General features: G+C 43.6%; 1 protein-coding gene across 2 annotated transcripts in view; it reads right to left on the bottom strand.

Annotated features, from left to right (window-relative positions):
• Positions 1-1188: 1188 nt before the first annotated feature.
• Positions 1189-16754, bottom strand: part of TMEM132B (transmembrane protein 132B) — a 220605-nt gene continuing 205039 nt past the window's right edge. For both annotated transcript variants that reach the window (XM_048322808.1, XM_048322809.1), the window contains exons 6-9: positions 14532-14737; positions 6817-7090; positions 5217-5408; positions 1189-3978 (exon numbers count right to left, since the gene is read on the bottom strand). In XM_048322808.1, the coding sequence (XP_048178765.1) occupies positions 2824-3978; positions 5217-5408; positions 6817-7090; positions 14532-14737 (1827 nt within the window). In that variant the 3' untranslated portion in view covers positions 1189-2823. The remainder of the gene's footprint in view (positions 3979-5216; positions 5409-6816; positions 7091-14531; positions 14738-16754) is intronic.

The raw sequence follows: 16754 nt of genomic DNA, 5'->3' as shown, positions 1-16754 counted from the left end.
CTGTGCCCCTTCCTGACGGGCTCTAATTGTCATTTAACTTGGGCAGGGGATGACACCTCTGTCTGCAGAAGTCCTGGCTCTCAAACCACCCCGAATTCAGCCCCTGAGCCACCAAAAACTTCCCTGGGGACCTTCACAGCCACACTGAGTGTCCCCAGCTGGGACTTCACCCCTCGGTGGCAATGGAACACAGCCCCAGGCACCTGTGACCTTCCAGAGGAGATCTGGGATCAGCCAGAGCCCGGGAGCACCAGGAAAGTGCTGGAAAGGCCGGAGGCGTCCTCCGGTGGCTCCCACAGTGCCCACACTGCCCGTGGCTCTGGCCTCCCTCCCTGAGTGCCCAGCCACGGCAGACAGTCGGGGATTTGGCCTCAGGGACAAGGTCAGGGACACCCCAATGGGACAGCAGGGAGCCCCTGAACTTTGGAGTCCTCCTCTTTGGAGCCCTCCAAAGGAAATCTTCCGGACAAGTGAAGGCGCTGACTTCTGTTACCGTGGGTGAGGCAGAGGAGCAACCCAGGAGCCCTGCGAGTCCCTGAGCTGCTGTGGCACCGAGCAGGGACCCTGCAGCCGCTGCTGGAGCCTCAGCAGGAGTGGAAGGAAAGGTTTCCATGGGGAAATGGAGCCCTCAGCAGGAGTGGGAAGGAAGGTTTCCACGAGGAACCGGGTCCAGCAGCGCCGTGCTCTGCTGTGAGGCCACGGCTTCCCTGGCACACTGAGGGGTTTGCACTCAGCAAGAGTTGGGCTCTTTGCCCTCTGCAGCTGCCAGCAGCACCTTGGTTCCTCTGATTTCAAGACTAAATCTATTCATGGTCAGTTTATACTAACTGTGCAAAGAACAGTAAAGAGATTTTTTTGGTTCTGCTCTGTGGTTGGGCCAAATACAAAGTAACAGGTTGGGAAGAGAAGTTAAATTCCAAAAAGGGGTTTTTATGTTGTTAGTGGTAAGGATCATTGTAGGAATTCATTTCTCCTTGTTTCCTGGATCATTTAAAGGGGAGAGAACATTTGTTAAACAACCCAAGACCTCATCTGATGCACAAGTGCTGCATCCCTTATGAAACAGAGGCAGATCTGTGCTCTATTATTTTCTCTCCTTAAAATTAGATTATAACAGATGCCATCCCCTCCCTGTGCAGTTCAGTGCCAGCAAGTTTCTAATCACTTAGATAAGCATGGTGTCCTCACTTTTGGGCTCAATGTTAAAATTCCTGTATTTTGCAGTAGTTACATTGAACACGTTCCCAGTTGTGGATTAGGACCCAGATGCAGAACTTCCCAGTTTTCTGGTTTGTTCCAGTATCACCACTAAACTATAAATTCAAATTCTGCTTTGATCTACCTAAAAGATGGGAACTCCAGTATGTAAGCTGGTTGTAATTTGGCTCTTGTGGTTATTGCACAGGATCCATGACAGGAACATGTGCTTGATTGGGGGTGTTAGGTATTCTGCAGATTCAGGTTTTTCCTAAATGTAATTTTCAATTTATCGCAGTCATCCTTCAGTAAAAAAAATACATTTAATGCATATGAAATGGCAGCTTTGAACTTCCAGCATGTTTTCCTTGCTAAAATTGGGAAGTCACTTGTGTGACTGCAGCCCCAGAGTGTCTTTTCTTCCCTTTTTAATGAAAGTTTTTCTCTTTAATGGCTTCATGGCCAGGGATGTTTTAGACGAGGTCTGGGGCTGTTGAGCATGAACCTCTCTGGCCTGCTGAACTCTACCACCAATGGATTAATTAATACAGAGTAACAGTGACTCCAAGCTTTGCTTATTTCCTAGGAAATTTCCTTCCTATTCCATGCATTTCAATACCACTTTTGACTTTCTCACTCAGATAACAACATGTATTGACAACCAAGCTGCTGTTTCAGCAAAGCATTTCCCTTTGAAGTATGTGCTGGTTTTTTTTACAAGTTATTTTTTCATATTTGCAATGACAAAAGTGAACCCGGGGCTACTCCTTGATTTTTGTTTTCCAGGGTTTATTATTATATTTACAGTTCCCTGTAAGAAGACACAACCCTTTTCCCAGTAAGAGTTCTAATTCCTTCCTATGTTTCAAATACTAACGACCCATGCACCCATCTGGAAAGGGGGAAGATAATCAATGATGAAGGAGATACCTCTGGGGGCTGAAGCAGATGAATAGAAAACTCAAATCATTATAAATATTACCATACTACACTTTGGTACAACTGAAAAAAAAAAAAAAAAACCAAACCCCTTCAAAGAAAATATTTAATGTTCCCTAAGTCAAATAAAATTCACAAACAATATAAGAAGAAATTAACCACATGGGGTTTTTTATAGCTGTAAAAAATAATAAGACTACTTGGCTGCATTGCACATAGGCAATAAAATGAGATTCATTCCGATCCCTTTTTCCGGGAGCCTCCTTGCAGGCTGTAAGCAAGAAATGTCCACTGTGCTTTACAAAGGACGACGACTAGAAAAAATCAATGCAAACAAACATCCCTTTCTTTTCTGATTTACCATTTATCATGAGAGATGACAAACAAATGAAGTCTCTGAGTCTGAGCGCAGTTGGATTAGCATTTCGCTAGTACCAGGCAGTATACAAAAACAGCCATCGTGTGTGACACCTCCGACACCTACAGGGAGCTGTTTTAGGGGCACATCCTGGTTTGTGGTGAAACAGGATTAACTCAGCCAGCCTCTTGTACCTGCTCTCTGATATCAGGTTATCATCTCAGTACCTCCAGGGTTGGACTGTCTTGTTCCTATTGCTGACTGGACTGACTGCTCCACCATCCATAAACAGAAGGCATAAAGGTGATTACAAACATAAGAAAGTAGTTTTACATATTGTCTTGCAGTCTTTCCATATAGTCCCTAAGTTCCTTGGAATCACCAAGATTCATATCTTGGCATACCCATTTAATATTATCATCACTGTCAAATAGAATTGAGTTGGTGTAGGGGCCTCCATCCTCTGGCAGTATTGTTGTATATGAAGTGAACTTTACTCGCTTCTGCTTTGGCCCAGAAGGATTTATAGGTTCACTTTTAACTTCTTTTTCACAAAGGTACTCAGAAGATCTGAGGATATGATTATGAAGAGTCTTCTGAGAGCTCCCATTAAGGAGAAAGTTGCTTTCTTCAAACTGCATCCCTCTGTCAATCATAGTAGTGCACTCCTCTGACGGGAGCGAAATGTCCACTGGGTTTTCCAGCAGCTCCACCTCATTTCCAAGCCAGACCCAGTCATGGGAATGGGGGATGTTGCCTTGCTCACTCACAGCAAACCTTTTGTGCCTGTACTTCCAAGCAAATGCCACACAGTTAATCAAAAAGACCAAGATTGCCAAGCAGAAAACACAGAGCAGCGCGTACATGCCAATCTCCAGGTCTGTCAATCCTCTGGAAGTCAATGAGAGATCACTGGGATTGTTTTCTCCTGGTATTTCTACTTGTGTAGGGAAACCTGTGAAGGCAGTTGGGTTATTTTGGAGCTGGCCATCCTCCAGGGACTCCTGATCAATGGGAGATGTGAAAGTTGTGCTTTTGTTTGCATTGTCCTCAGGACCGGACGTGTCCTCGTGGTTTTTGGACCAGTCTTGTGCTGTCCTCTCTTGTTCTGCAGCTTTCTCTATAGAATTGCTTGCATGGCTTTTGAAATCTTTCTCCATGTCATCGATGTCGTTGGTGCTCCCTTTTTGGTCCGAATCTTTTTGACCAAACTTCACTTTGACGTTTCCTTTCCCGACAGCCAGGACGCTCTTCCGCTTGGTCTTCTGGCAGGGCTCACTGATGACCATCTCAATTTTAATCAGAGGCCCCTGCCCGTCCCCTTCCGCCACCACGACAGGCCAGAGCGACTGAAGGTTCTGGTGTGACGACACCACCATCTCATCCAGGGAGGTGATGGAGATGGAGAAGTCCTTGGAGTCGTAGATATCTAACGGCGTCACCGACCCGTCGCTGAACAAAATCCAAGCACTCACCACGGCCTCCTGGTGGGGAGAAGATGAGGGGGGAAAAAAGGTGTGAGAGAGAGAGCACAGATCAGACACTCTGTTGTTAAAAGTCTGGGAAAAAATACAGAGTTTAACTTTGGGGTTTTCTGAAGAAAATATAAATGCCTACTCTGCTTCTCATTTTCTTGCAGGCTTGTGTTCCCTAGACCACTGAGGCATTCACCTCATCTTCAGGAACTATCAAAGAAACACTTCATGTAAATTTAATAGAAGTGCTGGAAAAAACAATTGACGGTTCTTTTTTCTCAGTCTGAAGTGAGAAGCCTCTTTTGAATGCCAGAGCCTCATGATGAAAATAATCATATTTCCAACATCACAGTTAATTAGGTTTATAAAGGACCTATAATGGGGAATTTCTCTAATGCTGCAGTTCCAGTGCCTTACGTAATACAGGGAGCAGAGCTGGAATGTGTTGGGCCAGTGAGCCCATCCAGCCCATGGAACAAACTGGGACGAGAACAAATCTCAATGCAATACTTTATGTCTTCTGTCATGCTTTCAAATATGCAGGACTTGAGATACGCAAAAGTGATTGTGGTCTTTCCTGGGAACTACAGGAACACTCATAAAACCCACCATTTTTAAGGATGTTTTGACCAAACCAATTTGTCTTCTTTCTGCAAATTGCTAGGGCAAAAAATATAGTTACACTTTCTGCACTGATGTAGAACCTCAGTTCTATAAAATTTATTAAAAATAGGCATGGAATTCGTTCTGTGGTCTCGTTAAAAGCTATTTAATTCCTCGGATTATATGGTTCAAAGTAAGCACAAACTGATCAGTTTTCAGCAACACAGGTCATGAAAACTTCTGTACCTGCAGCCAGAGGTCATTTTGGCTGAGCTGACTTTGTGAGACAATTAAGGCATGGGATTCCCAGCTGTGCCTGCACATCTAGGCTGTGTTTTCCCCCAGAAGAAGTGTCTTTTGCGGCACATCCATGCTTTCCTTGGCACTGTGCATTCCCAGACATGTCCATCCCTTTCCCTGTGCTGTGCAGGTCTCCAAAGCAGCTCTGGAGAGTTTAATGGTCATTGTGAAGGCGTGTTGGCACCGTGGGGTTGGTGAGGAAGATGAACAGCCTTTACTCCGAGAAGTGACTGCTTTTCACAGCCATACATTCATTGTATCTGCTGCCAAAAATTTACAGCAAATTCCTCTGACAAAGCAGAGCAAACACATTGATTAATTTGCTCTGTTATTTTGGAGCATACCTGTTTGGGACTATGCAGGATGTCGTAGGCAGAGGTGGTGGAAACGATGGCTCTCTTATTTCCTTTGCTGGTTTGTAAGGACACAGACAAGCCTGACACCAGCTGCACTCCCAGGTCTGTAATGGTCACACGGTCATCCAGAACTATCACTGTCTTCTCTGCCAGGATGGAATCCGAGAGAGGGGACAGAACCTGGGAAGAGAAAGGAAACACCTTGCATGAAACAGCAAGGAATTGTTCCTTGAACAGAAAAGCAAGGTTAGCCCCTAACCAGCACACCAGATTAATCCTGGGTTTGTCACGTCCATGTCTAAGCCAGAACTGATGTTTCCCCCGAGACATTGCACTCATTTGCTGCTAAATCACTTTATCTAAAAAAAAAATTTAATAAAACAACAAATCACTTCAAAATTGCAGCTTCATCTCAACAAAATATATATAATATAGAATAAATTAAATGGATTTCTTTTTTTAAAAAAGAGTCATTTTTGTGGGGTCTGTAAAACTCCCTGGGAGTGCAATGCAGCACAGGACAGAGTGTGAGACACTGATTAACACTGGAACTCAGTGAGGGGATAAACAAGTGTACAAAGCCTGGCTGATAGGAACTTGGCCTGTTGCCTTCCTAGGGACAGAGGACCTGAATGAAATGAAAGTGAGACTTGCAAAAGAACTTTGAAAATCCCACTGGGTGCCTGCCTGCATTTTTCAATGCCAAAACCCTCCTGGCCAGTTGCTCTAAGACCTTGTTTCCAGCATGCTCAGAAAGAGAGAGTCATCTTTATACTGGTGACAGAAACAGCTGGTTCAAGCCCAAAATACTTGAGGTGTGATTTGTCTAAACCTGCAGCACAGTTCCCTGCACTGGAGCTTCCTGCTCGGTTAGAGTCTCTGGAGAGAAAGAGACATTTTTGAGGGCAGAAATCCCTTGACCTGTCTATCCCATTTATTTTAGGTTGAAGGGAGTAGAGCCCTAAAATCTCTGGGGTTTTGTGTTGACTCCAGAGGGTGACTGGAGCATTACAGTGTTTGCAGCCCCTGAGAAGAGCCTCAATGCTTGCATTCCTTTATTTTGATTAAGGAAGGTGCATGAAGTTGGACAGAGTGAGGTGGGGAACATGAACGCTCCCTGAAAGGAGTCCGAAGATTACTTTTGTGTCCATGGTTTGTGACCAATTTTGGGAACTTAAAGGGACTAATTTTTCAAAGCTGTTTAAGCATATGAAGATGAACGTAGATATTTGGTGCAATTTCCCAACATTTATGCTGTTATGGCCCCACTGAAGTTCAAAGGAGCTGGCTCTGTGCCTTGTGTCACCTCTTTCACCAGCTAGGAAAATCTCACTGTGTTCCAGTCACACTAAGATGGATAAATCCCTTCAAAAGCTTCACCTAAGGGTATTTTATGGAAGTGACAAATAGCCACAATGAAAACCCATTCAAACTTCCTTTTATGTTTAGCATGCCCGGTTTTTTTTCAGCTTTTTTTTTTTTTTTCTGAGATCAATGAATTTTCTAAGCTGACCACAAGCCATGATCAGGCCCCCGTGTGTGCACCCTGAGCTCTCTCTGGGGGGCTGCAGAGGGCCCTGGGCTGTACCTGCACCGTGGTGATGCCTTGCTCACGACCAGCCAGGACTCGACCCTCTTGCAGCTTGGCAATCCTGGGTTCTTCCACCTTCATGAAATCAGCCACGAGGTCGGTGATGTCGAACTGCCACTCCGAGCCCAGCATGTAGGTCAGCTGGCCCCCAAACTCCGAGGATTCAGCCACAAACTGCGTGAGGACTCTCACCGTGGCGTGCTGGTACTGCAGGGTGCAACCTTTGCCTTTCTTCTCGTCATCTTCTTCATCCTCACTGTCACGGGTGGGCCTGTGAACACATCCAGCTGTGTTACCTACAGGGCCCTGATCCTCCACAGCCCTGCAGGGCTTCAGCTGCACCTCATTTTCCATGAGATAAATGTCATCACCTGCTGCTGGGTGAGACAGGAGACCAGGCTTTGGATGGGCAGGTTACTAAATCTTGGGGAGATGCTTGTGCAGCTTTTTGGTGCTGTGCAATTTAAAAGCTACTGTCACTTCTTCCAGTAAATCCTTTGTTTGTGTGGCACCTCCCAGCAACTTGAAAATCTGTCTGTCATTGCTGGGATCTCAGTGGAGCCACTGCCTGTTCTCCAGGCAGCAGTGAAATTGTGCAGAAGGCTCAGGAAAGCAGTGAAATGTTTATGAGAGGGCAGCTGTGGAACAAAGCCCTGTAGCAGCTCCTCAGGGGTGGGAGAAGGTGTTTACATCCTTTCCTCCACCTTTGCCCCTAACATTCGTATCGCTGTGCTCATCCCTTCAAATCTCCTCTAACACCCCTGGCATTCCCTGCTGAGGCAGAGCTGCCCCACCTCATCCCCATCCCCATCCCCATCCCTGCTGGGGTTCATTGAGTCCTCTGCTTTTGAGAAATATACCTTGATTTCACCTTAAATCCCACACAGTTCATGCACTGTCTGCTGTGTTTAGTCATGCACTGACCTCAGGTGGCTTCCCAAAAACCAAATCAGGCACTCAGGCTCCCATTCAGGGCATGGGTCACTCAGATTACACACTGCAGAAACACCTGCAGCATCACACACACTCCTTCAACATTTTCTATCTGTCCCTCTTTCAAAATATAACCTGTGAAATAAAACAGCTTTCCCTAAAGCTCGGAGAAGGCATCACAGTGATTTGTACGTGATGGCAGCACTGTCACACCTCACAGAGTTTTGTCTGCTTAAAGACCCAGTTTACCACCACTATTAATTTTTTTTTGCTCTTGTTCTTTGCCTGGGACAAACACATGGATCCTCTTATCTCTTCCAAGTCAGGTATTAAGCACTAGGTGGTCACACTTTTACTCATTATGCCCCCATGCTGTGGACTCATTGCTCAGAAATAATTTGCCTCCCTCCTTTATTTATTGAGCCTGAAGCCACCTCTATATCAAGGGTGGGAAATACAGGATAAGTCTCTTATTTTTCAAAGTATTGTGGGAGGTATTTTTGTGGTTACTGTGTTCCTTTATCGTCTCCTTTGAAATAGCAGCTATGAAAAACTATTATAAAACAGAATTGCTTCTGTTATAAATTGTTTTATGACAAAGTTGGCAGCCAGTAAGCTGAAAACACATCTAAGAAAAACCCTTTTGCTCTTCAAAGTGATTGAAAGTCCCAATGTTACAGAACCTAATCCACTGGAAATACATTTTCAATGCATCACTTGGTAGCTGAATATTTATATTCAGCATCAAGTAAATGGTCTTTGGTACCTTTTGGTTTTTTGTGTGTTAAACAAGTGTCCATCATTACTTGCTGAATGAAACATCATTGAATAACAATGGAATTGTTAGGGAAAAAGACAAGGCTACCAAAACAGGATTTAGATTTCCCAAATAAATTTGAGTAGCTGGGTATTTCAGGGAAACTTTCAGTTGTTCTCTCTTTGCCAACACCGGTGTCAGTCTGAAGTCAGCTCATAGTTGGCAAAACAGCCCCAAGGAAAGTTCTAGAAGGGGGAATATTCACAGAGCTTTTGTGGCCCATATCCATCTATGCTGTAAAAGAATTCATGAACTCCTTAACATTCCCACTTTCAATTTGTTCCTGCATTCTGACCCTCTTCAACTCAGCTAAGCCACAATCCAGCCCTGAACAATCTCAGACTTTGGGAAAACCAAGTTCAGCTCAGGGATTTTGGGATTTGGACCCTCTTAATTATCCAGATAGTAACATTAATGCCTGTGCAGAATTGGAGAAAAATGTGCCAAAGCTGCTCAGCTAAGGAGCACTTGTGGGATTTGGGGCAAAAGAGCACAGAACTGACGGGAACCAGTCCTGTTATGGGAAAGAGACCCAGAACCAGTGTTCTGTGCCTTGCAGGAAATGTCCACATATCCATTCCCACCAGCATCATTTTGCACAACTCCCTTTCTGCTCCTGTTACACAAGCTGCTGTTTGTCCCTGCCCAGGGCAGGGGTTGGAACAAGATGATATTTAAGGTCTCTTTCAGCTCAAACCATTCTGTGATTCAATGTTTTATTCAGATCCAATGGGTTGCTGTTATATTTATTTATGTGCTTGTTTATTTCTACTTTCACTGTTTAAAACTTTACACCACTGGATTGTCCAAGAGCAAATCTATTCAAAACAACTGGAGGGAATCATTTTTCAGCCCCAGCTCATAAATATGACCTGTGGAAAGAATGGCCAAAGGGAAGAATTGTTGCACAGGGGAACAGAGGGAGCACTCCAGCCCTTATCTCCAGGACTGTGTGGGCAGCCAGCATTTACCACAAAAAAAAAGATGATTCAAGTCTAACCCTTTCCTCGGGGTATCTTTAACAAACAAATGCAAAGGCTCAATTTCAGCACAAAAACATTTAGAGATGTTTATATACTTCTCCTCAGGAATATGTTTTCTATGGCAAACAAATGGAGAGCATCAGAAAAGCATCTCCAAACCACAGAATGAGCAAGGCACGTTCTTAGTGCAGACGACAGGGAGGTGTCTGAATTTTCAGCACAAACTTTGCAAGTCTGCTTTACCAAGTACCAGCTCAGGTTCTTTCTCTTTTTTTGAACAAAGGATATGATTTTCCACTCTAAAGCCACAAAACCAAGATTTAGGCAGTAAGTCAGTGTTTTGTCTCCGTGCGTGCAACAAAATGTTTGAGATCCAGTGAATTGCACAGTTCCCTTTAAACTCCTCATTACAGTGTTTTCAGTAAGCTTAAAATCCTTCATTAAGCAGGGAGCTCATTTTCTGTGTAAGACCAGTCCTGGTGAATATAAGCTGTTGCTGCATATTGTGCTTTTCTCCCTTGGTCATCTCTGAAAATCTCTCCGAATCCTTCTTACCCTATTTCTTGCTGCTTGGCAAACTTGCTTGGAAGGTTTTTGCTTTTCTGGAGCGAGCCAAGGTTGCCAGAATTACATTTAATTTACATTTCACAGAGAGAAAGGCTTTTCCAGAGAGCTGAGTTAAACCAGCAGCCCTGTTCCAAGGGTGCCTGCGAGCACTGATCTAATCAGTGATCTGTCAGCTCGACATTACAGACATTGTCTCTGAGCAGTTGAAGTGTGTCTCTTTTAATTTGCACCCCTCTCAAACCAGCCATCAGTTCTTGGGCCAGATGCTAATTTTCTGTTTAAAAAAACACCCTAAAGAAATCAGTTTTGCTGGGTTTGAATTTGAAATACTCATTACAAAGAGTTGTATATTTAAAAAACATTTGCAACACCCTAATTGAAAAAAAAAAAATCTCTTTCAGATACAAATTACAAACCACTAGAAGTTGATTTAGTGGAAGCTACAGAAAGAAGCTGCACATAACTCCACTCATAGTTCAAGAAGAAATGTAATTGGGTACTCTTTCAGATCTTGAAAATACAGCCTACCTATTAACAAAAATCTCCCAGGCCTTATCTCCATAGGACATTAAAGTCAATTAACTAAAGGAACAAATTTACAGCATGTTCAGGCTTTGTGCAGATGCTGTTACCCACAAATGGAATGGTTTGAATCCAGTGTCACTTAATTTGCCCTGAAGTGCAGCTTTACTTCTGAGGGGCAGCACTCACACAGGGTTTAACTAAAGCAGTTTATTTTGTCCTGCTTTTAACTCAGGCCAACTTTCCTGCTTTTGTCTCCAGAATTGGACAGGACCAGAGCAAAGCTGGTCAAAGCTCTGGGCCTGAAGTGAAGCCCCTGCTGGTGGTGTTGGGAGCCTCCTGAAAACAATGTCCTATCCCAGCTGCAAATATTTACTGAAATTAAATTTCCAGCTTGTTCTCTGAGATTTTAGCCATGCAATTCCTATTAATGCAAGCTGAAGCCACTCATCCCATGTAAATATGTGTGCACAGAGCTGGTGCAGGAACCTCAAGAAGAAGGTAATTATTTTGCAGATGCACAAGGAATAGAAATAAATGTTCTTGTTAGACTAGCAGGGTCTGCCTGGACCTCTTCTACACTCTAATATTTGACTTTAATTTAAATATACACCTATTGTTTGCTGAGGCTGTGGGTTTGTGCAGCCCGTGCTGGCTCAGGCACCGCGTTCCCTGCCTCAGGCAGGAGACGATCGTGGAGCTGAATTTCACCTGCCAGGGGGGCTCTTCCTATCTGCAGCAGCGCTCACCAGAGATCAAGTTCTCCTCTTGATAACATTAAAGATTTGCCATACATTTTCAGGCTGATCTGGTAAATTGTATTGCTGCTCTTACACAGGGGAGATGAATTGGGTGTTTTTCCAGTTTCTGGCATAAAACCAGCCTGTCTTTTCCTTTCTGTTCTCTAACAAGTTCCTGCTCTTGCAGCTCTTCAGACCAGCTAAAAACCAACACGGTTCAAACTGTGCATTTAGGGCATTGTAAAGGTTTTGTAAAGACCCTGGGTTTTCCATTGCTTTGTGGAAATTGTTCAAGAAGTCAGATAAGCAAACACGTCTGTAATCACATGTATTTCACAATTACAAGCATGGCAGGGTTTATAGGGAGAAGCAAGGCATTTTATTGGATCAACAACCGTCACTGGAAGGAACAGATATGATTTGGGGCATATAAATTCTTTTTCAGGTCTGAAAGAGCAGCTATATTCAGAGGAAGAACAGCCATGCTGATGCACTGGTTTCACAAACGTTTCTTTTGTTAACAGCACTAATAAAACCATTTAAAAGATTATTGTAAACCCAGTTCTATTCTGCCATCTGGCTCAGCCCCTCAGACAACTGAACCAGCACAGCCACACTGTGGGTGTGGGAATGAGGCCCTGGGGCAGCCAGAGGAGCTGAAAGGAAGTTTGGAGGTTGCTGAAGTGTCTCTGCACAATCCCCATAAAAATGCTCCAAAATTTTACCTGCTGTATAGTGATGAATAACTTTATAGCAATGTTTAGTTCCTGCTGAGAAGACAAGGAGTGGTGTGAGGGCACCAGCCCAAGAGGATGGGAGGAAAGTGGAAAATTGTTTTGCTTGTGGTGAGGTGAGCTATGAAGAAGCCACACTGCAATCCTGCCATGACCTGAGCAGCGACAGTTTCAGCTGATTTTGGGCTATGTCTGACTGAACCTAAGTTTAAGGCTGCCTAAGGCTGTTGTCAGGGACTTTGGAAAGAATCCTTGAGTTTCCTTCAAGGGCAGATATCAAAAGCCTCATGCAAATTGCCAATTCTGGCTCTTACATGAAGGTGAAGTTGAAACAACACAATGCTGTGGCTTCACAGCTGCTGGGAAATGCTTGGATTTGGGGTTTTTGCAAAGATAAAAGCACTCTGCTCGCTCTCTTTCAAACCTACATCTCCTGACTGCAGTCCAAATGTCTTGAGTGCTTCAGTTTATCACTCAAAAACTCATAAAAACTCTCCCATGTTTAGGATTTGGGGAAACACATAGGAGATGGAGATACAAGCAGATTAAAAAGTAAAGAGAAAAGTCATAATAATAAAAAAGAACCAAAATGAAAAGCCACTAAATCTCAGGTAAAAATCATCCAAATCTAAAAATAAAGGAAATGTAAAAACCTTATGTACAAAGTAAATGTCAGAGTGAGCACAACTAATGCTATCTCTGAACTATTGGTTTAGAATAGCCCTGCAAAGTTAAAAAATCCTCATGAATGGTCAATAAAACAAGAGATCATTTATTTCCTGTTGAAATCTTTCCTGTTCTCATGGGCACGGAGCTACCAGGGGGATGGCACAGCATCCACACTTTCTGCCCCTCCTCCATGGAAAATGCCAGCAGTCCTGGCACAATCCAAGCAGCAGCAAATGCTTTGCACCAAAACTCTGTAAAGCTTGCCAGCTTGCAAGCAGAGCAGACTCTCAGACCATTCTCTTTATTTCAGCTGGCCAAATAAATCAGGAGACACCGGGGGTAAATTTCCAGCACTGCCTCTAATGGGTTTAACTTGAGGATGCCCACGACTGCTAAGCACGGCTGAATGTCTCAGTCACTGCAAAGTTTGCTCCTGCAATAAACACCAGCCTAATCCTGCAGCCGTTTGCTCAGCAAAATCCCTGCTGCTTTTAGCAGGATCTGTGCCTCAGGGGTGGGACAGACAGGCAGAAGAAGGGAAGTTCAGTGAGGATTTAAGCAGTCAGCTTAAATCCTTTCATTCCTCACCTAGCACAGCTCTTCCTGCCACGAACAGCAACGCTGCCTCTGTCACTGAAGCAAACACACCGATTGCTCTTGCGCCAGATTCTCATCACCTCTTCTGTCATAGCCAAAAAAATATCCACATAATCAAGCAGTCAGTCATTCCCCTTCTCTGGAGCTCATTATCTGAGTATCCTGCAAATTGTGTCCCATTGCCCTTAGGTTTATGCCCTCATAAAGTGCCGGGTAATTCTCCTCCACTGTTGTCTCTCTGGGCTCCTTAGGCTCTTCAGTAGCTGAGATGTTCTCCTGGGCACTGGAGAGCTTTAGCTGGAACTGCCACAGTGTTCAGCACTCCACTTCCAGCTGCCAGCAAGGCTTTTTCACTGGGTTATAAATCTGAGCTGCTGTCATGCCTTTTCCCCGCTAATATTTTTCAACTTCGCCTGAAATCCACCAACACAGCAGCGTTCCTGGAAGTTCTTATCTTGCAAATTGTGCAAATGGTGGTTATTACAGAATGGGCATTTCCAGTAGGGAATGATGGGATCAGAGCTCAAAATCCCCACTCCCTTCCCCCTCCTTTTTTCCTGGTGGAACATGGCCTTCAGTAGGAGTGCAAGTTGTTTCTTACTTAATTCAGAGCTGCTAAGCAATGCTGCAGCCAGGTGTGCTGTTCAGTGCATGTGCACAGACTGAACAACCACCCGAATTCATGGAATCACAGAAGGTTTGGGTTGGAAGAGACCTTGACTGGTGACCTACTCCAGCGCCGTGGCAGTGACACGGACCTGAACCCTTCCTTGGCCCTGTCATCTGTCACAGCAGACAGGAGCTGAGGGCTGGCAGTGCTCAATGTCTCTCACACACACACAGAGCTGTGTTACACCAACCAGACAGGTCCAGGTCCTTCTCCTCAGCTTTGCACATCGGAATGTGTGATACAACTTCCTGAGATTGTGTGGAATTGATTAATGCTCCAGGCAAAGCCACTGACTTTTAAACTGTACAGATCAGGACAAAATGCAGCGATTGTTGGATGTTTTAACAAAGGCTGAGGCAGGCTGTAAAGCTGATGGCAAACAGGAGAATTCAGATTCTGAGGAATGTTCTAAAAATGGCTGTGTTCTAAAAGCAGAGGCCCTGGCCACGTGTCTGGAGTGAGGCAATGCTGTGAACATACCTTTTGTTGGAGGTGACAGGAATCCTCCAGCCTTTGATCTGGCTGAGCTCTGTGTCAGAGATCTCAATCTGCAGCGGGAGCCTGGGAACCCAGACCGTCACTTCTAACTGGGTGGTAAAATGCTGATAAGTGAAGTTAACAATAGTATCCACTTTGCTTTTCATTTCCTTGCCATTAACGAAGATGGAGTCACAGCTGTCAGAAACCTTAAAAAAATTATAAAAAATTAGGAAATGAATAAAAGTTCCTGAGGAAGAACAAGGATGATACATCAGTCCTAAGACAACACTGAAAATGTAAGTCATGCATATTGCATTTCCAGTTTTCTAATTAGAAGCAAACAGTGATAAATGGACCCCAGGGAAAGAGTTCTGCTTTCTTCAAAGGATACTACTCAAACTACAAAAATAATTTAATGATGTTATATAACCTGTGTGAATCTTTTATACTAGGCAAATTAAACTCTTCATGAATCAAACTCCATGTGCATCAACGTTTATGTTTACAACTTGCTTAAAGAACCAGGGAAAAATGGGGCCATATGTTAGTAAGAAAAAGACTGACTCAGAACCATAAACCAGAATCCTTTCCCTTTTCCTTGAGCACTGTAATGCTGAAAGACAAAGATCCCCTTATGGCTCATGAGCAGAAGTGCAGCAGAAGCATTATTTTTTAGAACTTCTCAGTAATTGTTTTAACAAAATGTATTCATAGTTGCTTTGTGGCATCCCATGAAATCACAGCTAAAATGAGCATGTGGGCTGTGTACTACAACTCATCTGCCCTCTTGGGTTCAGGGATCTTCTGGCATGAGATCAAGGTCCTGAGCACAGATCTTACTTATATAAAACCGCGATGTAGCAACTAATTTAATCTTCATTCTGGAAGACAGGACTCCTTCTCTGTCATATTTTTATGTTTATATATTTATACGATATATAAATATATCTCTGATATATTTATAAATACGTGTGTGCATACTTTTAGATTATATCCACAAACACACAGTCATGTGTAACATTCATGTGTACTGTTCATGTGTAACATTCATGTGTAACATGGATTACATACCTGAGTACCTGCATGTGTACACGTATTTGAGCTAGTTACAATTTATCTACATACAGGTTTGCATTCTGCTTCAAAGAGAGAGAGGTGATCGTTTCCCACAGAGCCCATGTAGTGTGGTTTTAATCTTTTAAACCCACAGCTCATGGCATGTGGTTGTGTTCTTGAAATGCACTTTGTTCTCCTGTCAGGACTGGTCTGTGTCACGCTGTACAAGGCGCTGGGACCCAGATCCAGAGGGATCCTGGCTAAGCCCGTGTTTAAGTTCTGGTTTCCTGGAACTGCTGAAACACAGGTCGTTTTCCCTCTGCAAACTTACCTCAAATCTTTTCAGATATTAACAGGGATTAGGGGTTACTGAGCCAAGAAAAATTAGAGAAAATCTCTGGCAGATGCTTTGTTTTGCTCAAAAAGTACACACTATTCAGATACGAAGTAAAAGATCTGTCCTTCCACATTTGCCATTTTCAGGTCAGCTTCTCAGATCCTTCTCAGTCTACTGAAACTACAACAATCGCTGATTTACAGAGGGGCTAAGGCAGGTGGTGAGGGGTGGGGCAAAGGAAACTGAGTCACTCTTCTGCAGAGAATACTCCTCCACGTAAATGCCTAATGAGCACAAGAATATAAAAATATTAAATCTAGATAATCTGATAAAGACCTTAAAATGGACTTGAGGCTCAGGAGTACCACAAATGAGATGGTGCATACTTGGAATCTTTTTTTCCCTCCCTCATAATATGTTACAAGTGTCTCTGGAAAGTTTAAGCACATTAAGCAAGCCCATTAATTGAATGAGCAGTTGAGATTCTAAACCATAAAGCTTACATCTAGGGAGTTATGTGAGAATTAAGACAAGACAGAAATAATTAAGGAAACTCAAAGAGGGAGGGATAAACATCAAGGCCGGATCAGGGGAATAGCTAATATCTGACAAGACAGCAGCTAGTTTTTCAGATTCTCTTCTTGCTGCATCAAATGTTCCTGTCAGCAGGCAAGAAAGGTGCTAAATTAGGGAACTGAAAGACGGACATTAATTGTAGCTATAAAAATATCAGTCTAGGCTTACAAATTTCACAGATTTTATGTCTAGACAGAGACATCCAGTCATTTATATACTGACCAAAAGGTAAGTACAAAGCAGGATATATAACT

The sequence above is a fragment of the Corvus hawaiiensis genome, chromosome 18 (genome assembly GCF_020740725.1).
Source record: "Corvus hawaiiensis isolate bCorHaw1 chromosome 18, bCorHaw1.pri.cur, whole genome shotgun sequence".
NCBI classification, from domain to species: domain Eukaryota; kingdom Metazoa; phylum Chordata; class Aves; order Passeriformes; family Corvidae; genus Corvus; species Corvus hawaiiensis.
The sequence above is the reverse complement of the archived record's forward strand: the minus strand, read 5'-3'. Positions and strand labels throughout refer to the sequence as shown.